At 36.8% G+C, this 22,422-nt stretch overlaps 2 protein-coding genes across 2 annotated transcripts; both read left to right on the forward strand.

Annotated features, from left to right (window-relative positions):
- Positions 1 to 6,348: 6,348 nt before the first annotated feature.
- On the forward strand, positions 6,349 to 16,146 carry LOC102225472 (fibroblast growth factor 6). Its single transcript, XM_023350366.1, has 3 exons — positions 6,349 to 7,088; positions 7,474 to 7,577; positions 12,242 to 16,146. Exons 1-3 carry the CDS (start codon positions 6,746 to 6,748, stop codon positions 12,416 to 12,418), a joined length of 624 nt encoding a protein of 207 aa, XP_023206134.1. The 5' UTR covers positions 6,349 to 6,745; the 3' UTR covers positions 12,419 to 16,146.
- Positions 16,147 to 17,907: 1,761 nt separating this feature from the next.
- On the forward strand, positions 17,908 to 20,787 carry LOC102231344 (fibroblast growth factor 23). The gene is made up of 3 exons (XM_005806903.2): positions 17,908 to 18,194; positions 18,284 to 18,387; positions 20,260 to 20,787. The coding sequence occupies exons 1-3, from the start codon at positions 17,960 to 17,962 to the stop codon at positions 20,716 to 20,718; spliced, it is 798 nt and encodes a 265-aa protein (XP_005806960.1). The 5' UTR covers positions 17,908 to 17,959; the 3' UTR covers positions 20,719 to 20,787.
- The last annotated feature ends 1,635 nt before the right edge of the window (positions 20,788 to 22,422 follow it).

Below are 22,422 nucleotides of genomic sequence, written 5' to 3' on the forward strand. Positions count from 1 at the left end.
CCTAGACATAAAATAGTAAACCTACAACAGACACATAAATGTATCTTTTGACAAAAGTTTGGCTGCTGCTTTATGACATTTAAAGGATTGCAGTCTTTTTTTGTTTAAAGTACATCACTGAGTTGAGCATAAAAACTGCTGCGTCATTTGCCGGGGTGTAAAGTCACCTCTGCCGGGCTTTTTTTCCCCCCTTAGTCACTCCCGGCCCGATTTAGCAGCAGCCACATCTTACTCTGCAAGGTGCACAAGCTGTACCCTTGATGAGATATTTTTACTGGGAAGCCTCCCCTGTGACAGCCGGCTCTTTGTCTTCCTCCTGCAGCTCCGCTCTTGACAAACGTACAATGACAGAAACAGATTTCTTTCATAAATACTTCATAAAATCACACACAGGTTACCGTCTTTAAGAGTCTGCTGGGTTTACGCTCCAGTGAGGCGGGCTGGGTTTTCTTGGGTCACAAATTTATGAAGCAGGAGGGGGAACACCATCTGCAGTTTTTGGCTGCTGAATTATTCATCAGCTGGCTCAGCACAAATCTGAACCCAGAGTCTCTTTCATGGGGGAACATCAGTGTTTAACAAGCTGCCGCTCTTTTAATACCAATCATTAAATAACCAACCAATAACTGGGAATGATCTACAATAAAGCTTTCATTATAGATAGATAGACAGACAGACAGACAGACAGACAGACAGACAGACAGACAGACAGACAGACAGACCTAATGAATGGATGATGGATGGATGTACTGCAACTGTAAAATATATTACAATATTTTAAATTAAAACTTTTAATTTACAGTAATTTATCCCGCAGTTTATTTGGCTGGAAACAATATTTTTAAGCTGGTGAACCTATAACTGCAAATCAGTCAATCGATCAATCAATCAATCAGATTTTATTTTGATAGCACTTTACGACTGTGGCTACTGAACCAAAATGTTTTCCATTAGTGCAGCAATAAAAACGCTGCAAATTTTACACTAATTTGTTATTTGGTTATTCTGCAAACAAATAATCCCTGTCAATCCGGTCACTGTAAACAGCTTTAAAATAACTGAACATCTTTTTCTGTTCTACTTAGTATGGAAAAAATAAAAATGATGCATTTTTATCATTTAAATGAACAGTAATTTGCATTAAATACATTTTAATATACAATGCCTTGTTATCCCATTAAATTTAAAGCTGTAACGTCCATTTTATCACTTTTCTTTGTGGCAAACAAAGATTTTATGAGACATTTTCTGAGTTAATTGGTCAGAGTTTCAGTTGCCATCTATTGTTCTCATTACTCATTAGGATGGCATTTTAATGCATCGCATTGATTAATTACCTAAATTTAATGTAATTAATTGACATGTTGCTGCTGATACCATAAACAGCTTCTCTGTCTCTAGGCGTGCGTCTGTGCAGCTTTGCAGCATCATGAATTATTGCTCAGCTGTGCCGATTATTATTGGTAGATCCTGAAGTCATGCCAGAGAAACCCCCTCGTCTGCGTCTCCCCAGCTGCTGTTTTAATATTTCATTTTCCAAATCATACATTAATAAAACGCTGATTGAAAGCTCTTTGCATCTTTCATCTTTCTCTCTTCTGTTACTGCTTTGCTATATGTGTAGACTAAATTGACCCTAAATCTACCACTGAATAAACTGCAATAAACTAGGAAGTGTTTACTTGTCAAAATAAAAGCATTAATTTTCCAGTTATTCAGTGTTTACGATGTTAACAGCTCAAGTAGTGAATGCGTCTAGTGTCACTATTATAGCTAAACCAAACCTAAAAGGGCAACTCTGGTGGACTTTCAAAAATAAAACTTAAACATGTTCTACAAAATAAAAGCCTTTTTTGGAGAATTAGTATATAAAGTTCTGCTGAAACACTGATGGAAATGGGTCTACAATATCCTTTCACAATAAAGCTTGCAGATAATTGCAAAAATAAAAACCTCAGTTTTCTGTAATTATTATTATTTTTTTAAGATGTTAACAACAAATGCAGTGAATTAAGAATAGAAAGCACATCCCTTATTACTAATAGATCTGAACCAAACCTAGAAGGACAACTATTTTGGATTTTCAAAGAAAGACTTAAACGAACTCTACAAAATAAAAGCCTTTCTGTTTTACTGAAACTGAAACAGTGATGGAAATAGTTCTAAACCTTAGAGATAAGTACAAAATAAAAACCTCAACATTCCTAAGCATTCACGATTTAAGCAAGTTATAACCGAATATAATGCAGATTCTTAATTAGGTAATAAAATAATGGGAGTAGGAAAAATAAGCAGAAATTGTCTGGATCACATGCACTCATATACAGACGACCTTCAGGCCAAACCAGATGAATTAACAGAAGGATTTCCTGAAGAACATGCATATTTGGTCATTTTCATGGACCTGACACACACAGACTGAGTGTTATTTTAAGCTCTTCAAACCTGATGGACGTTGGGATGGACTCAGATGTAAAACTCTGGCTTTGCTCCAGGAAGTATGAACAATGTTTTCTAGTTTATTAGGTAATAATTTAATTTCTTTTAGGATGGGGGTCCATTTCTGGTCATGTTCATCTGCGTTCTTAAAGTATGTGCAAATATAATATCTAAATGTCACGTTCCATCAGAGTGCGTTTACTTCTAATTACCTTTCTTTTAATTATTGAAAGTAGTCATGACTGAAGAGCAGCATCAGCATCACCCCAGTATTAGCTGAGTTAATCTGAAGAGCTCAGCACCGTCTCATTAACAGCCACACTGTCCATTGATTTAGGTTCCACTCTGTCAATAACCCAGTAGTTTTGTCTATTCAGGCTATTGGTTGCCTTGGTTAGCATAGACATGTGCTGATGCAGCAAATAAAAACCCTGTCTCATTAATTTGTTACTCAGTGCGATCTGGATAGTTTGTCCCTTGGGGGAAAAAAAGACTAAAACACAAATTTCAACAAACTTGTCGGGTTTGTACAAACTATGAATAGGAAATTTTAACTACCAGGTTTTAGCTCCGTTGTAGAATACCAACTACACATGTCATTACTGTTAAATGAAAATAAATTGATATTGTAAAGGCTGTGTCTAGAAAAACAAACATTTCAGCTTCTAACAATTTTTAGTTTTGGATTTTGATGCACTAAAATATGCTATAATTCCCAAATTACAGAATAAGCATTCAGATTAAGTGTCTATCATGATAGTGATGGAAAAAATGGAATCCTTAAAGTTACTGAGTAAAGAATGAACACAAGTGAATATATGAGCCTAATTAGCTCACATGTGTCACCTTAGGAAAAAACCAAGGACCGAGTACCCGACCCTGAGGAACTCCTCAGTGGTAATCCTTACTGCCCACATAACTTTTCAAAGGAAGTCAAAACTTAAAGAGTGTCATAAACTTTTCATTTTAAGATGATAGGGGATTATTTTCAGATTCTGCAGATAAATATCACAGGTAGAAATGGGTGAAAGCTTCACCCATTTCTACCCATTTCTCGATTTGATCAAATATAAATGCTTCACCGTGAAGCATTTATATTTGATCAAATCTTTTGTTTTGTACATATGTATGCTAATTGGCTGTTTTTCTAAATTCAGCAATTTTCTTCCAGTTACAAAAGTGATTTTGTGACTGTTTGGCTTTATGGATCATAGATCTCCCAAAGACCTTTGACATGTAAACAAGAATGTTCAGTTAATTATCTACACCGAGGCTACTGCACATATCTTTAAAAAATACTTGGATGACATTTTTTAAAAGTAAATATTAATTAAATGCATAAATATAAATCTTTCCACAGTGATGTTAAAGACTGGTCATCACAAAAGCTGCCAACCTTTTATTGAGTTTAGAGAGCAATGCTTTTTCAGATAGAGCTAGGTTGGTCTGAATAGCGTTTTTTACTCTTAACCCTCTATGGCATGGCGTTGCCCTCAGGCAACAAACCACATAGCTGTACCTCACATTGCTCCTTTATTTTATTTTTTGGGGGGCATGATTTTTGACATATTTTTGTCCAAAAAAAAGTTTTTTTATGAATATAGTTTTTGTTTGATTTGTATTTCATTTCTCATAATCAGTGTAGACAATCTTGGTGTTCTAGACCAATGTTACCCTGAGGCAACAAACCCAAATCTGGTTCCAGGAGGTGTCAGAGTCCGATTTTATGATTGACATGTAATTAGGGACCACCAAGCTCCCAAAGAATGCAGGAAAATATTTCTTCCCCACAAAAATAAAAAGTCATGCCATAGAGGGTTAATAAATGAAATTATTATTTGAAATCTGATTTTTATGTCTACTCAGATTCTCTTTGTTGGATATCAATTTGTTTGATGATCTAAAATTGTGAAAATGAACGCACAAATTGTAGAAATATGTGGGCAAATTTTTAATTGCTTGTTTAAAAAGAAATCTGCACAATCATTGACTAATAAAACATTTTAAAATACTTTTATTTCATTTTTTGTATAACTAAATATTGACTGATTTATATTTTAAGAAATATTTATTATTTATCTGTAAAAGAAGATAATTTTTTCCCATAATAATAATGATAAGGTGTCTGTAGTAAGTCAAAAATAAATAAACAAATATATATTTATTTATATATAGTGATCCTAGCTAAAATAATTATTGAATGGACTTCATGTTGTGGTTACATTTTGCTTAATATTCATCAGGTTGGCGTTTATCTGTCTATACGTCTGATTTTGACTTGGTTTGTGGAGCTAAACACAAAAGTATTCTATGAATTTGATCCATGCAGGTTGTATTTTCGTGCTGGAGAGTGCGCTAGTTACAATAACAATAATAACAATATGCAATCTGACCTGGGAGAATATTTTGGTTGTGTAAACTTCCTGGACAAACAGCGAGGGAAGCGTCAGACAGGATTGCCATTTGCTCCCCCGAGACTGTTTTTACACCTCCTTCTAAATAAGGCCGCATGCTGCCAGGACATATGACCACCGTCCCAATTTGGGCCCTGGACACAGTATCCATCCATCTCTCCAATGCTCGCTCAATGCCAATAAAAGCCAAACTCTCCCTCTCTCTCTCACAGACACCCTCTGAAGGTTTCCCATGTGAGGAGGATCTAGGTCAAGTTAGCTCTGTTATATTGAGGAAGACTGGAAAAATAGGCTGGTTTCCATTCAAAATAAGGAGGAAAAAGTTTAATAATGCAGCGTTTCTCATACCCTGTAGCAGACTGCCCGTCAGCTGGCTGAAAGAAAGCTGACCGTGGACTGAAAAAACACAACATTTTTCAAGTATTTGAAAAATTTGAAATGTTCACTTAGATATAGAAGTAACTCTTCAGCAAGATGTAGGAGTCTGTTTTAAGTCAATAATTCCTTAATATTGCTGAAAAATGCAAGTTATAAATTAAATAATCTGATATTGAACAAGACATTTTTACCATAAGTCAAAATGTTTTCTTCCACTTACAGATTATTTAACTTATAACTTGCATTTTTCATCAATATTGAGGAATTATTGAATTAAAACAAGATCATATAGGCTGGAAAGTGGCATTTGACTTTTACAAAAATATGGGGTTTTTTTTTGGGGGGGGGGGGGTTATACATTTGTTTAAAATGATCATGTTGTGACAGTATAAGACAGATAATCTTTGAAAAAACTCTAACTCCTCTGTCTTCTCCCAGTGCTCCCAGTAGTAACTCTAAAAAAAATACATTACTATGTCAGAAACAACCAATCAGAGACAGGAGGAGGGTCTTAGCGCTGTCAATCAGTCTCATGCTCATACCTCCCACTTGCTCTCCGCTTGTTCACCACAACATAGCCTGCCACTAATGCTAAGGCTAGTTAGCATAGCCACCAATGGCATAAACATAAGTTTTCTTCCAACATTAGTACATTTCCACAGAGTACATGAGGATGATTGACAGCACTAAGACCCTCCTCCTGGCTCTGATTGGTTGTTTTTGCCATTTTTGCACAGTAGTATCTCAGGGAGGAGGTAGAATAGCTTGATTTTTTCCATATTCACTGTCTCATATTATACTGTGACATGATGACAGTTTTAATAAATATGAAAAAACTATTTAAAAATAAAAAAGTTACATACTGTAGTTTTTGTTAAATAAAATCATTTGAAAACTGCTTTTTGTTTTTACCTGATTAATTTTGTTGGATATCAATTTGCTGATTTTAACCGTGAAACTGTAGAAATATGTGTGCAAACAATATATTTGCACAGTCATTGACAAGCAGAGGGTTTTATTTTGAAAAGCACCGGAAAAAGCTCTGGTTCTAAGTCCTTCCGACTTGCCTGAGGCTGGTGTGAAGGTGCAGCCCCCCCATCACTCCAATCAGACTTGCTGGTGCTGCTGAGGTCCAGGAGCACTCTCCTCCTCCCACCTCCTACTCGTAATGGGGGAGCTGCACGCAGCGCTGAAGTCACAGTGATGTCATTTGAGGATGTGAGAGAGTAGGGGGCAAGGTGAGCTGATCTTGCAGTGAGTGGTGCCCCCCCTCCACGGCCAGCGTTGCCTGTACAAAGGCGCGGAGCGGCGAAAGATGGTCATCGCCACCGGCACCAATCCAAGCTCCGACGCGTTCTGTTCTCCACTCGCTCAGATCTCGGGCCATGGGGCCCTGATCTACTCTGACCCACAAACTCTGAACCTTCATCGTCAACATGCCAAAGGACAGAAGATAAGAAGAGTTGCTTTTTTAGGGCAGGTAACTTTAACCAGGTGCCCCAAAGGTAAACTGGATGGCCATTGCGCAAAGGTGTCACTACAGCATGCGCAGCGGGGCCGAGACGCACTGGACGCTGCCAACAGTTATTGTTCTGTGGACTTCTCTGTGGGCAATCGCTTCCTCTTTCCCGACCCCGAACAGGACTAACGCCACTTTGATAGAAAGGAAGTGGGAGACGCTTTTCTCCCGCTCCTATCTGGGTGTAAACGGGGGCAGATCGCAGCTGAACTGGCAGAGCGACTACTTGCAGGGCATCAAAAGAGTGCGGCGGCTGTACTGCAACGTGGGCATTGGGTTTCACCTGCAGGTGCTCCCGGATGGCAGGATAAGCGGTGTGCACAGTGAAAACCCATACAGTGAGTTGAATCCTGCAAAATGCATCCAAAAGCGAGTGTAGCCGTGTGAAAGTTAGAGCCGGGTTTTTCCTTGCATGATATTTTGGTTGAAAGTTTCCGAAAGCAAAAACAAGAGCACCGTGCAGCTCGAAAACATGACACGAATGCATGACGCTGACTTATTTTTACCCCGCTGCAGGACACTCATGTTGCTCTCAGCACGCTGTAAACCACCCGCAATGTCTAACATGCATAAAGCTGATTACGGCACACAAAACCGAGCATCATCCGAGTCGCAGTGCACCTGCAAGGTTACACCCATCACTGCTGCATAGGCCACTTCAACTTGTCCCGAAGCGCAGCGTCGCACTGACCCTGCCTCTTTCTAACATTGTGTCTCATTCAGGTCTGATAGAGATCTCCACCGTGGACCGAGGGGTGATCAGCCTGTTCGGGGTGAGGAGTCAGCTGTTTGTCGCAATGAACAGCAGAGGAAGGTTGTACGGAACGGTACGTAACAGTGCGCAACTCAGTCCCACATTCTGCTGAGTGTAAGCGGAGTTCACACAGAGCTGCTGCTGCTGCATCCGGTGCTTTATTCTGTTATTAATACATCTTGATGATGGGAGAGGAGAGGGAATCAATGAGCTGTACAATCTATGCTGCAAATATCACAGTCTATGGTATTTTTAATGCTTAATCCGTCTGTTATTTTGATTTCTGTAATTCGTTTTTCATTTAAAAATGCATTTTATTTTATTTTTACTGTCATCAGAAGAACCTACACAGAAAAAACAATGATTGTACAAGAAATTGATTTATTTAAAATTTTCTTTTTATGTAGAGAGGTGTGGGGAATTGTAACCATTTTTATTTTATATGCTGATTATGCTTATTAAAGTAAACAGACTAAGTTTCAAACAGACAAAAAATACTTTCAACTATGTTTTTGAGGGTTTTTTTCTTACTTTATAACGGTTCAATTTGACATAAGAGGGAGGTTCAATTAAAATGTGCATCACTAGTTAAGACAGAATATTTGCTGAAATGTAATTTAACTGTTATTAAACAAAATGGTTGCAAATGTTTATTTAGGAACTTAAAGTTCTTAATAAATAACCAAAATACTGAAATATTTTAAATGATGTGGATTTTAAGGCTTAAATGAATGTGAAAAAGTTTATTTTATTCATTTACAGTAAAACATGAACATGTTGAATGTTGATGTAAACAAAAGGAGTATTTTGAAGAAAAAAAGTAATTTCTCTCAAAAGTGAATTAATAAGCAACTAAGATAAATCAATAATTCATATAAATGCATCTTTAAACACAAAACAGACAATATGCATTTATAAAAATAATAATAAAGAAAAGTATGTTTTATCTTTGTAATAATTAATTATCACTGCACTCTACTGAATCAATATGCCTCTATATCTCTAAAATATTATATTTTATTGCTTTTTTAAAAGTAAAAATTGATCTGCTCTCTGGTTTCCTTACACAGAAATATAACTTTAGTTTTGACTTTGAGTTTTAAAAAATCTCTCATCTCTAAAAAGTTCATCAAATTTAGTCAAACTCTTGCAAAACTCATCATTTTGTCAATTATTTCCAGTTGTACTTGAATAGTTTGCAATATTTTTGTTTTATGGTGTTATTTTCAGTATTTTTAAAAATAATTTTTTTAAACTGGGGGACTTGTCATATCAATAACATTCCATAAACCCATCAGTTTAGACCTTATGCCAAAACGTGATGACTATTAGTTTTCAGTCACAATATCAATTACATACATTGCTCATAAAAACTACAGATTTACTATTATTTGGGTCATAAATCACAGTTAATTAAAATATTTATGACTAATGAAGTTAGTCAAGGTCACATTTAATGTCACAATAAGAAACAAGATGGATACATTATTGTTTTATTATTGTCATTCCATTTGTAAGAAACGTACTGGCATAAAACTTTGTTTTATAATTTATGATTTTATTTTGAAAGAATTAAAAATAAATCTATATGCATAATTTGAAAGACAAGTAAAACAATAACAAAAATATTTTAAAATTAAAATTTGAAGAAGATTCTGACATTTCTGCGTTGGTTTCTTGTTAAAGCTCAATATAAAACTGAGACAATTGAAGGTTTTGGAAAATATTTCCTAAGTTTCTCTTAAAAATGTCAACAGTCAAAAAGCCACTACATGTCATATAGGGCCTTAGAAACGTAGCAAAGCAGATATTAAAGAAATCTTATCAGATAGATCAACATAACTGTGAAGTAAAAGACACAATTCTTATGGGTTTCAACCTTTTTACAAATAAAAATCTGAAAAGTGTGGAGCACACTTGCATTTGTTGTAATTCCAGATGCAGGTCTTTTTGGTGCATGTCTCTACCAGTTTTCTATGTGTGTAAAATTTCAGACAAAACATTAATTTTCAAGTCTGATCAAAGATTCTTACTTGGATTAAAGTCGGGCTTTGACTGGGCCATTCTAATGCCTGACTATCTTTGATTGTAAACCATTGGATTGTAGCTGGTTTAATGTTTAGGGCTGTTTCCCTCCTCTCTAGACCTCCAGTTTTTAGCTCCTTCCCCTTAACTGAAGCATGACACACCATGATGCTGCCATCGCCGTTCTTCACTGTGGGGATGGTTTGTTCACGGTGTTGAGCCCTCACTGCAAAAACACAAAATCTTACAATTTATTTATTCTAGTTTCTAGTGCAAATACTTGAAAACTAACTAAGCAAGATAAAGGACTTATTTTTAAATAAATAATTAATTAATATTGATGAAAAAGTTGTAGTTTCACTGAGATTATTTCACTTATAACATGGGAAAATGTCTTGTTGTAAATGAAATAATCTGCCATCAATATTAATGAATTATTTACTCAAAGCAAGCTCCTATATTTTGCTGAAAAGTTACTTGTAAGTTAATTTCCCACAATGCGTTGGCTGAAATTTAGCTGTAATACTTTTTGATTTTTGATGATGTTTTCACTGCTGTCTGCTGGGTTTCTTATTCTTCATGATGCTGTTAGTTCACTAATATTCAGCTGGATTTATTCTGAGATTAATTTCCACACAGATGGAGCCTGTTTACTTATTTCGCCCCTTCAAAGAGCAAAAATAACCCTTGATTTCTTTTAGGGGTATCGTAGTAAAAGGGGGTGAATACAAATGCACGCTATACTTTTCAGATTATCATTTGTAAAATAAATTATGCTCTACTTCGTGTTTGTTTGTGGCATGAAATCCTAATGAAATGAATTGACTTTGTGACTGCAACATGGAAAATGTGAATACGTTTAAGATCAGGGTGCCAAACTCAATTTTATTTGGGGTCAAAGGACGAGATGCGGCAAAATGCATTGATAATACTCCACATTAAACTGCTAAAATATGAATAAATTGGTGTCTGTATTCGATGACAACTTCTTTCAGTTAAATAATACCAAACTCTTTTATATTGATGTAATTTGGAATAATGCAGATTTAAAACTGCTTTGATTTAATTGGCAAAACAATATTTAGGAACTATTTATGTGTCTCCCTAGTATCTAGAGGGCCACATAAAAACTTATGGTGGCCCAAATTTGGCCCCTGAACCATGAGTTTGACAATAATAATAATTTCTGCAAGGCACTGCTGGCAAATTTGATACTTTTTTCTCAAAAACATAATAAAAATACATATTTATTGATTAATAATACTAAATACTCAGTTGCACCTCAGTATTTTTCTCACTACTTGTGACTCAGAAGTCAAAATGTTCTCCGTTTCCAGTCTTATAAAGAACTGGAGTCAGAGCGCTGAATGGGAAAGTCACAGGGCAATCTGCAGCTCAGCACCCAAAATGGCTGAACTATATATAGAACATTGTAAAAGCTGCTATTTATTATCACTTTTAATAGATTGCACCTCATTAAACCAAGTGACCCCACATAATGCTGTAAAATATCAATGTGGACATGTTACTTTGTGTTTGAACACTTGGAAAAAATTACTGGATTTTATTGCTAACAGTATTTAGCAACAAAACAAACGCCAACATCGTTTCCAGTTCTGTAACGTCTGAGACAAATCAAATGCAACCTCAGTGCTTTTCCAAACAAATTTTTCTTCTTCCTCTCTGATTGGCTTTTCAATCCATGCTGGTACAAATAATATAACTCTGTAATCAGTGTCAGCCATCATCCTTACAAGGATTTTAGCTTTTGTTTTAAATCCCAAAGCAAAATAAGTTAATTTCTGAGACATAGAACGCACCTCAACATTCTCAGAGTGTTTAAACTCACATCTCGTTGTTTGAGGATCAGGATTTTGCTGATTTCTTTTGATTTTTCTACCATTCAAAGAAAAATTACCAAAAAATTGTGCTCGAGTAAGAGTAGAGCTACTTCAACATATTTTTAATCATGTAAAAGTAAAAAGTAGCTGACAAGAAATTCCTCAGTTACTGAGACATCATCAAAACATTTACTAATTTAAAAGTACATCATCAAACGGACAAAAATATAAAGTTATCTGGAAATTTTGGCAGTTTAAAGACCAAAATGAAAATATTTTCTAAATCAATTTCTTTGAAAAAAACCCGTATCTGGTGAATCTTTGGTCAAAATAATTTTGTTATTCATTCAGTGAAGTAAGAGTAGCAATACTTCATGATAAAATTACTTAAGTACACTTTAACAAAATGTTTACCAAGTATTTTTGGTCCAGTTTCTTAGTACACTTGAATAACTTTTCAGCAAATATAGGAGTTTGTTTTAAGTCAACAATTATTTAATATTGATTAAAAGGTAATGGTTTTACTAGCAGATTATTTCACTCATAACCAGACATTATCCCACCAATATTGGGGATTTATTCACAAAACAGCCTCCTATATGTTGCTGAACAGTTACTTACAAGTTAGTTTTATCTTTTTTAAATGTATAAAACTAGAAAAAATACTTGGTAAGACTTTTTTTCAGGCTCAAAGTAGTAAAAATACTCCTAAAAGTACATCTTTTCCAAAACATTCCTCCAGTAAATGTAACTAGTTACTACCAAATCTACATTTAATGCAACCAATTTGGAAAAAACGTTGTGTCTTTTTAGACAGTGCGTGTTAACATTTGGTTTGTGATGTTTACTGACGTAAATGTTTCTTATCCAGAGACTCTTCAAGGACGAGTGCAAGTTCAAGGAGACGCTGCTGCCGAATAACTACAACGCCTACGAGTCTTTTGTTTACAAGGGCTTCTACATCGGCCTGAGCAAGCACGGCCGGGTAAAGCGAGGCAACAAGGCGACCACCGCCATGACTGTCACACATTTCCTCCCGCGACTATGAAAGAAGCTGACATTTTCAGAGAAATTTGCACATGTGGATGTTCCTCCAGGTAACAAATATGTAGAAATGGAAAGTCATGACAGACGCACCCATGAACTGCGAAGGAAAACACAAATATTTATTCTGTTATACATATTTATGTGTATATTTGGATAGCTGTGTTTGTAAATGTATGCCAAACTTTGCTGCTTATTGTTTTTTTGGACAGGGCGAGTCAAAGTCCTTCCCTATCCCACTTTACCTTGGTGCTTGCTGAAACTGAACTACACGCCACTTACTTTTCTGAGATGGAGGATGAGCTTAAATGCTGTGCTTTTAAAGAGTGAAATGAATACTTTTTATTACCTCAACGAACCACTTCACTAGATGAAGGACTGCATGGACTTCTGCTCAAATATCCGCTGAGTTTATCGTTTTATTGAAACGTTTAAATGCTTGACGGTTCACTACTCGGTTACTGTTGTCCTGCAGTGGAGGGGAGAGAGAAATTTAAATGCACTACTTCGTTCCTGCACGATTTAAAGGTGCCTTGGTGTTCCCACTTGCTGGCCCCCTTTAAACCTCTGTGTAAGAGACACCCGGGCGAGTCAGAAATAGGGCTGACGCTCCGGAGAGAGGGCCTCAGTAGAGGGGGAACGAGGGAGGAGGGGGCCAGCTATCTCTGGTTTATTTTCTTTTCTGTAATTAGATCGATTAAGTAATAAACAATCTGTGGTTGAGACCGGAGAACGGTCGGCCATGGAGGCTGGCGCAAAGCCAGTTGTTTAACTGTGTAGCTAAGAAAACAGGGTGGAAATCCATATGTGCCACAGCATGGAGGAACGGTTCGGGTCGGACCTGGCTTGCTTCTGCACAATTATCGACTGAGCGGACGAAGCAAATAGCAGAAGAGTGTGCTGCTGTTTTTTTTGGAAATGCGAAGCTTTTAGCTGCTAAAGGAAATGGAAAACAATGTAAATAGCTGCAAGTTTAAAAGAAGACGTTTTTGTAGCAGAAAAAATACAAAAGGCTGCACAAGAAACCAGCAATGATGCTACTTAAAACACTCGGTTTGTCTTTGGTTTTGTGTTTTTTGGGATTTTTATTTGCAGCCTTTCTGTCTTTTTCAGACCTAAATCCAATTTTGGTGCTCAGCACCTACATTAAGGCTTAACTATTTCTCCACAGAGGAGGAGGGGCTTTAGGTATAAATAGTAGCAGTTTGTTCACAAAGCAGAAGGTGGAGGCCGTTTTGCCGACTCACGAATCGGATATTCTCGTTCAGTATTCCAAAGATGTTTTTCTCGCCTCGTTCTCTGAATTCCCCAGACTCCACCGGAGTGGATCTACTTGTAGTTCCTGCAGCTGTTAACTGCTTCATTCCTGTGCGACAGGAAGCAGGAATATTTAAACCCAGGAAAGACGTGTGCATGCTGTCTTTGTTTGTCAAACCGGCCCTCCCCTGCAGGAATGCGGGTCTGCCGGGATGACAGGGGCGCTTCCCCACATACCTGAACTCTTGACAGGCTGCGCTGTCCACCTCTGCCTGTTTGCTACCCCCAACCTTCACCCGCTGCAGGGAGGAACCTTTGAGATTCCAGTTTTAACCTGTCAGCTTCCTCCTCTCATTTCAGCCTTTTTTAGTTCAAGGTCAGAGTCACTGAGCAGCCTGTGGTCAGGGTGGTCTGTTGTCCACAACAGGAATTTAGATCATGTTTTTAAAAGTGCTCATGTCGCTTCACGTGTCTGCTAAATCTACAAACTATATGTGAGATATCAATGCAAATGAGAATAACTGTGAAGTGGAAGGAAAAAGATTCATGTTTGTTGTTGAATTTGGCTGTGAGTTCTGATGGAGAGCCATATTTTGTAGGTTTGTAGTTGTGCTATCCTCTTTACCTTTTCAGATGATGCATTGAACAGAGCTCGCTGTAATGCTCACACCTTGAAATATTGTTTTAGGTGACTTATTGTGCTTCCTTAAACAGATTAGAATCGGTTTATGAGAGACGCGAAACATGTTCATTACATTTAAATAATTCTTAATGAGATTTTAATCTGCCTATTTTGAGCTTCTCTTGTCATTTTAAACTCAACATTTAAACTCGCACGTGAAAATGGCTGCTAACAGATGCGCAATAATACAACCAAACATTTTTGAAAAGCATTAGGAGAGTCTTCTGCGCAACTGACAAGAATTCAGCAAGTGGTTTCTGAATAGTAAATCAACAACAAAACACTTCTGTTTTTCAGCAGCCATTGTACAGCGCATGCAGCAGTAAAATCAGCTGACCAAACAAGCTAGAGCTCAACTTGGGTTGCTAGGTAACGGGCTGGACTTTGCTGGGGTTGCTAGGTAACGTGCAGTGCCCATTGGATGTTTAGTTTGACTTATTTAAAATAGAGACAAGGTTCAAAAAACATTAATAAGCTAATTTCCATCTGTGTGAATGTGACTCAACAGTTTCTGAAACGGCTCGTTTTCCAGACACCAAAAAATTTCCAAAAACAGCTGAGTGTTTTTTTTTTAAGCACTTGAGATGTTTTCAGAAGTACAAAAAAATTCAAAATATGAATTTTACATAACAGATTCCCTTGAAACGTTACCACTACTCCATCCCTGACCCGTCTGCGTTGTTCCTTGGTCTTCTTGATGCTGTTTCACCAAGTATTTACTAATAAGGTAATTTCAGAAGGTTATTGATCGCAATGGATTTTATTTGCAGAGTGAAGGATGAGATGACTTGTAAAAGAACCATGCACCTACTTCCTTCTACTTCACAATTTTGTGCTACTTTGTGTTGGTCTATCACATAAAGTCCCAGTTAAACACTGAAACATACGTCAAATTTGAAGGTACTTGAATAATTTCACAAAGAACTGGATGAAGTTTTGTTTTTTTCCAACGGATTTCATCTGCTAACTGCTAAAAACGCATCTTTTATCATGTTTCCTGCTCTTTCCTCAAAGCGGTGGTGTTTCTGTAGCGAGGACCTTTGCAGAGTTGATGCAGTCTGTGATGATGCAGATGCTGAGCTCACCTCTGCTGCTGCAAACCCGCCGTCTGTCCTGACCTCATGCTGACACGCCGTTTGGACTCATGTCTCCTCGCACGTAAAACCGCTTCAGCTCAGAAGGATGAAGAAACTTTCCTAAAAGAAACAAAGATACGAATTTGTAGATGAGGCTGCATGCTAGTTCCTATGGAGATTCCTTGGAATTTGATTTAGGCTAAGAAAGTAAAAGTTAAACTTGCACATCAAGAAGTCTGATGTCTCTAGTAGCACTTTAAAGCGGACATCTTGATCAGTAAACAACAGCAAATAAATGTGTTTGATACTTAAAACTCAGCGTTCAGCTTTGATCCAAATCTTATTCAAACAAAAAAGGAAAAAGAAAAAAAAAAGATTTTCTTGCTATTTATTTTTCTTTCCACATCTTATTTTGAGTTTAAGTGAAGGTAGGGAAAATGTCATTTTATGTTTGAATGTTACAGCAGCAGCCTGAGTTTTGAGGCGCGTGCTTCATGTGTTCTCGATTCCTCTGTTCTCATATACCTCACCTCCTGCCTTAGTTTTGGTTTGCTGATCACTGTAAAACAAGAAGAAACAAACTGCAGTGATTTGTTTCTGTGGGCAGACATTGCTAATTATTTTTGTTCCTTTTATTTTTGTACGTATGTGCTGTGCACAGCAATCTACTGTATTCCAGAGACAAGAAATAATAAAAGTTAGTTTTTTTTTTTTAAACGTGTGGCTGATGATGTGTTGTGTCCACATTCAAAAGTTAAAGGTTGTAGAAAAAACAATTAAAACCACTGAATTTGACTTTGTTTAGGACATTTGAGTTCGTCAACAAACTACATCCATGACGCTCATGGCAAAGCTCTGCGCTATTTATAGTTTTAATCTAAAATTAGATAAGAAGATGAACTAATGCTGGAGTTTATATCTGGCACACAGCATTAAACAATTATGCTCCCTGCCCTGAAACAGACTAGTTAATGCTGACATCTTCTGGTTTGTCTTAGAGTCGGTGCTTTGTTGGGAAAATCTAAGAGTTGCTCAGTAAGCAACCGCTGCAGACATTTCTCAAACAACATGAGATAAAAAGACAATACAAACTGTTTATGTTATTTGTTTTCCAGGAAATGAGACCGAATCTGGAAACGCAAGTGATTTTCATTCTTCCATTCTTTCTAGAACCAGGAAAAAAAACGCAGTGCTGCTCAAAAGTTTACATACAGCATTAAACAACAATCAATTTTTAAAAAACGAGGGTCACAAAAAAGTCAAAGTCCAAAGCGACTTGCTTTGCTTTTCCATCAAGAAACTTCTGAACTGACAAAACATTTATGCTTCATCTGCAAATTTTTAACACAACCGGGATTTTGGGGCATTAAAAAAGGCAATTTTAAAGAATAATGAACAAATGTTGATGTTCGTTTGGGATAATTTAACTCTCGATTGTGTAAGCTTAAACAATTTATCCCCAATAATCTCCCTCAGAAGAAAGAAAATTAGTTTGAATGTTTAAAACTGTTCAGAAAACGCTGAAGGATGCATTGCTATCCACATTGTAAATCTGGACAAGCCAACTACTTTCTAGAGAAAAGTTTTAAGGCTCAACGAAAGTTCGCAGTAGTAAAGATGAGGTTTTCCAATACACAATAACTGCCAAGTATAATGGTGAAAAATGTACAAATTATACATAAAAGTGGCACGAATCCGAAGAAATCAATCAATTCACTGCCCAGAAGAGTAGAAAATATCACCAAGAAAGAAAAAAATCCACAGTGAAATCAAACTGTCAAACTTGTGCTGCCAATTCTTATTTTCAAAATCATCTTTATTTATATTTTTGCACAATTTTATTTAGGTTAATAGAAGTAAGCAAGTTAAATGTGGAAAATATTTAAATTTCTACAGAAAAACAGAAGCTTAATGCTTCTTTTTTTTTTTTTTAGAAAACATAATTATAGCCAGTTTACTGTTTCCTGTGTCTCTGCATTCTTTCAAAAAGATGCAACTTTTTAGCCTCTTTTGTGGGATTAATCCTGAGTAAGGGAATGTCTCCATCTGCTGGTGAAATAGTGGAAACGTGGAGACGTGCAGGTGCACGTTAAAGTAAGAAATAGGACGGACAAAGTGCGTATATAACATTTGAGCAAAAGTTGCCAAGAATGTCATTTGAAGTATTGATTTTAATCTAAAATCACACAAAAAAAAATCGTAATTTTATTTTAAACGGTTTCAGGTCAATTTTTAGTATTTGTTATAATTGCAAAGTGACTCTAAATGACAACCTGAACCGGAGGATTATTAACAAACAGTTTAAAGTGGAGGAGGAAAGAAGTGTAACCAAAAATACGAGTCGTGTTTGACCAACGGCTCTGGGATAAACACACCGAGGTGGAAGTGGTCCTTCCGTTTGCAGCAGCCCGCACATCTTTGGGGGCGACTGTTTTGCTTTTTTTCCTAGCAGGAGTGGCGCTCCGAGGGGTTTAAAAAGGTGCAGTCTGCAAACTTTGGCGCAACAGAGCTCCCAGTGGAAACCAGCAGGATGGACGTCAGCAAGCGACCGGGGATGAGGAACACCGTGCTGGCGCTCCTCTTCGCCGTCCTGCAGGGTCTTCCCATCGGGGAAGCCTCTCCGAACCCGTCCCCGCTGGCTGGATCCAACTGGGGGAACCCGAGGAGATACGTCCACCTGCAGACCTCCACCGACTTCAACACCTTCTACCTGGAGATCAGGCTGGACGGCGCGGTGCGCAGAGCCACGTCCAGGACGTCATACAGTAAGCTCTGCTTTACATGATTCTGTCCCTTTAAGGCTGAAAAATATCAGTCTTTAACAATTAAAGTCGATTTTTTTTTTCACCTGCAGGTGTAATTCTACTGAAAGCTGAAACACGGGAGCGCCTGGCGATCTTCGGAGTCAAAAGCAACCGCTACTTGTGTATGGATTCAGAGGGCAACCCCTACACTTCGGTAAGTATCCACTGTCATTTACATCACTACTAAACCTCAGAAAAACGGATTTTTCAGTAAATTTTGCTTTTAAATGCTTGTTTTTGCGCAATTTATCTACCTTGACGCACTTCTTATCGCTGCGTTTCATCTTAATTGATTCGTTTTTAAATATATTTTTACTTTAATTGTTGCTTCACAATATAATTTGTCGCATTTGATTTCATTCAACAGCTGCTTAAACCGTCGTGCTGTGCGCGTTTGGCACAACTTTACGCACAACTTGTGACGCCGTTTTCTACTCCGGTACACAAAAGTAGTTTCAGTAGGACATTTCAACACATTCTCACTCCCATCATCATTTTAACTGTAAATTGCGCAAACAACAACAAAACATTGTTTAAAGATTATTGCAATTCGAAGATACTGTTTTTGCCAAGTTTCAGGCCAATTATTGTTTTACATTTCTGCGTTTCGAAAAGAATTAAAATGCTTTAATATAACTTTCCTTTACTGGTACTTTTTTTTTATAACTGTTATTAAACAAATGAAGTTGAACTAATTAGAATTAATTTGTGGATTTCCAGCAATGTCTCTGAGAAAACATCAAGAACTTTTCATTGATTGATTTGACTATTTTTTCTACTTTTCTCTTTCAAACTCGTTGTGCTGTAAAGAAACGTTCATCACAGGGGGGGGGGGGGGGGGGGAGTAGAAAAAAAGTCAAATAAAATTGTACAGCTGTTTCATGGAGATAACTTTTATTAAAAACATTAAAAAAGTAAATTATAATTAAATTTCTTCAGCTCACACTAATAAAAAAATGGTTAGAATTTAACTAATAAATAAGTAATAAAGCTGGTGCAGGTGGTAAACATTTTATTTTCAGACTTTAACAATTATTCAATAAATTATTATAATTTAATTTCTGAAAGACATTAAAATTTTTGAAATGTTTAAAATTATTGAACAAAGCAAGTTAAATTCTATCCATTTAAACTGGAAAAAATAATTGATCCAACTTAGATTATTGCTTCAATTGATAACAAGAAGTCTATCCAAGTTAATTTATTACATTTATTTTAGTTTGACAACTTAATAAACTAAATAAGAAACTAGCTTGTAGAAACTTAATTCAATTATATTTACTGATTGAAGCTTTACCATTTTCTTTTTTAGCATTAAAAACATTTTGCACATCTGGTTGGCCTCAACATCCAACTACAATACGTGGTTAAAATTAAAATAATTTAAATGACTAAACTTCATAACTTCAAAATTCATTTTTATTGTGTATGCTAATAAAAAAAACTCAACTCTGAAATTTGTAAAACTTACTCAACCAACAGAGACATTACCATAGAATTTGGTTGAATTACAACATATTTTGTTAGAATTTACTGTTTGATTCATTTACGAACTAAGATATATATTTTAAAATTAGCACTTTTAGTGACAAAAATGTAACTCTATCCAACAATTATTTACAATATAGACCGATAAAAGAAAAACTTTGTACTGCATCAAAGGGCTGGACGATATTGCTGATACTGGTTGATATCAATAATTATTGATTAGTTTTGTTGTTTTAAATATTTGAAATTCTACCAAACTGGTGACGTGACCTTTCCTGTTTTTTCTCCACGCCGTTCTTTTTTTTATTTTTAAGCAGTTAGGAAGCAGAGTAGAGGAACCTTAAACTGCTACAGAGAAAGTTACTCAAAAGGCAGTTGCTTGGTAACCAGAGTGAGTTGTTGCTAGGTAACCAAAGAACGAATGCGCCAACCGAGCTTAGCTGGCCGTTAGAGGTTACGCAGCTGAAGTTTTTCCTCTGACCCGGTTATCAAAACGAACCAAAGTGATGATTAATGTCAAACCTTCTTCGTCTTGCAGTCTGTTTGTCTCCGGGAGGAATGTTTGTTCAACCACAAGCTTCTGGAGAACAACCGGGACATATACTACTCCACCCGGAACAGCATCCTGTTCAACCTGGAGGGCTCCCGGCAGGTGTACGCAGTGGGTCAGAATCTGCCGCAGACCGCCCTCTTCCTGCCGAAGAAGAACACGGTGCCGCTGGAGCGCCTCCTGCTGCACAGGGGGAAGAGGAACCAAGTGGTGGACCCCTCAGACCCACACAACGCCCTCACCCGGCAGACCGAGGACGGCTCGGACTCCAGGGCCGTGCGAGAGGACGACGGAGACCTGGAGGTGGAGGCGGAGGTGGAGATTGAGGTTGGGGACGACAGGGTCGTCTCCAGGGAGACGCCGCAGCAGGCTCTGTCCAACCACGACCCCTGGAACGTGCAGTCTTCCAGACAGGCTGGCCCCTGGAGCATCGGCACCGTGGGATGAGCTTAGAGGGGAAAACTACTCTTAAAGCTGCAGTATGGAACTTTAATTAAAAATACATATCTTTACATATTTGTTGACACTGTTGACAGCATGAGACAAAAAAATCTGGCTCATCTGTCTTCTTCCAGAGATAACTACAAACAACCAATCAGAGCCAGGAGGCGGGTCTTAGTGCTGTCAATCACCCCTCTGCATGAATGCTAATGTTATTTATCATTAATGACACAAATGACTGCTTATAAATCGTTTTCCTGTAACAGTACGATGTTTCTCCTCCATTAGTGCATTTACCATTGTACATGAGGATGATTGACAGCAGTAAGACCCTCCTCCTGGCTCTGATTTGTTGGTTTAGGTTGCATTTCTTCAGATGGCCATAGTAGCCCAGGGAAGAGATGGAGGAGATTGATCTTTCCGTAGATTACCTGTCTCATAACAAACTGTTACAACATGGAGAGAGTTTAAACAAATGTGTAAAAAAACATTTTTTAATTATAAAAGTTACATTCTGCTACTTTAAAGTCTTTAGATTAGGCCAAACTACTGGTGAATGATTTAGAAAAGCAGTGTTTACACACTGAAGGTGGAGCATTTCACTTGAGTTGCAATCACTTTTGCACAATTTCTATTATATTTAAATAATCTGTAACATTCACCAAAATCAGATCTTTAGATTCAACTTTTTTTTAAATAGTAGTTTAGATACTTTGATAAATTTCCAAAATGTAAATTATATTCCATGTATTTACTTTTTTTTTTTTTTTTCAAAACTAACAAAGCTCAGTAGAAATAATATTTTCAAATGTAAATGTGTACTTTGTGGGTTTTCTTCCCACACTAACAAACCCACAAAGATGTTTTCCCAAGACAGAAGCCTGACTTATCCTACCTCTGGAGGACCAAAAGGCCGTCTGCTGGTGTGAAGCCAGCCAGGCATCGCTTAAAATCTAACATATAAATATATATATATAGTACTCCAGCTGTACTCCAGCTACTAGTACAGTTGGGGTTTTATTTTATTGCTTTTACATATCAGATTTTTTGTGACTTGATAAACCTTAACAACAATTATTTAAAGTTGATTTTAACTGTATTTGTCCACCATCCAATACGTGACTTGAAAAGGTGACTACAGGGTAAAAAACTTTAACAAAGTGATAATTTTGAGCTTAAATTTGACCTCTTGTGTGATAAAAAAATCAGGTGCTGGACACCCAGCAGAACAAAAACAACCCAAACACTATTTATTTATTTAAATCCATTCCTTTATTGTTATTTATGGTATTTATATGGATGCTTTACAGTTACAATGTACATACAAGCTAAAAAAAATTAAAAATAAAGGTTTACTTTTGAATGTATGAGCTGGAGTTGTTGTTGATGGAGATTTGCTTGAATTTGGTGCAAAATAAAGAGAAAAGGAATCATTTTCAGCATCTGTCTGCTACCTTAACGCTCTCCAGGTTTGCACTCACTACATGACATCATAACTATGTGATACGTAAATCACATTAAATACTTTTTAACACTTGAATGAGAAATTCACATTAAAAAAAAAAGTTTGATTGGAGAGTCCCGGTTCTTAAAATCTAAACTGTTGACTAATTTTACGTCTATGGTTCACTTATTGTTTTATTTGGATTATTTTGTTAAATAGTGAAAACGCTTTTAAGATTAACATTCAACAACCTTCACAATTATTGG

The sequence above is a fragment of the Xiphophorus maculatus genome, chromosome 17 (genome assembly GCF_002775205.1).
Source record: "Xiphophorus maculatus strain JP 163 A chromosome 17, X_maculatus-5.0-male, whole genome shotgun sequence".
NCBI lineage: Eukaryota > Metazoa > Chordata > Actinopteri > Cyprinodontiformes > Poeciliidae > Xiphophorus > Xiphophorus maculatus.

Bases quoted from the DNA above. Each gene is read 5' to 3' on its own strand.
- LOC102225472 (XM_023350366.1), top strand. From the start codon at position 6,746: ATGGCCATTGCGCAAAGGTGTCACTACAGCATGCGCAGCGGGGCCGAG. The intron at 7,089-7,473 runs GTGAGTTGAATC...TGTCTCATTCAG, and splicing joins GCACAGTGAAAACCCATACA to GTCTGATAGAGATCTCCACC. The intron at 7,578-12,241 runs GTACGTAACAGT...TTTCTTATCCAG, and splicing joins GAGGAAGGTTGTACGGAACG to AGACTCTTCAAGGACGAGTG.
- LOC102231344 (XM_005806903.2), top strand. From the start codon at position 17,960: ATGGACGTCAGCAAGCGACCGGGGATGAGGAACACCGTGCTGGCGCTC. The intron at 18,195-18,283 runs GTAAGCTCTGCT...TTTCACCTGCAG, and splicing joins CACGTCCAGGACGTCATACA to GTGTAATTCTACTGAAAGCT. The intron at 18,388-20,259 runs GTAAGTATCCAC...TTCGTCTTGCAG, and splicing joins AGGGCAACCCCTACACTTCG to TCTGTTTGTCTCCGGGAGGA.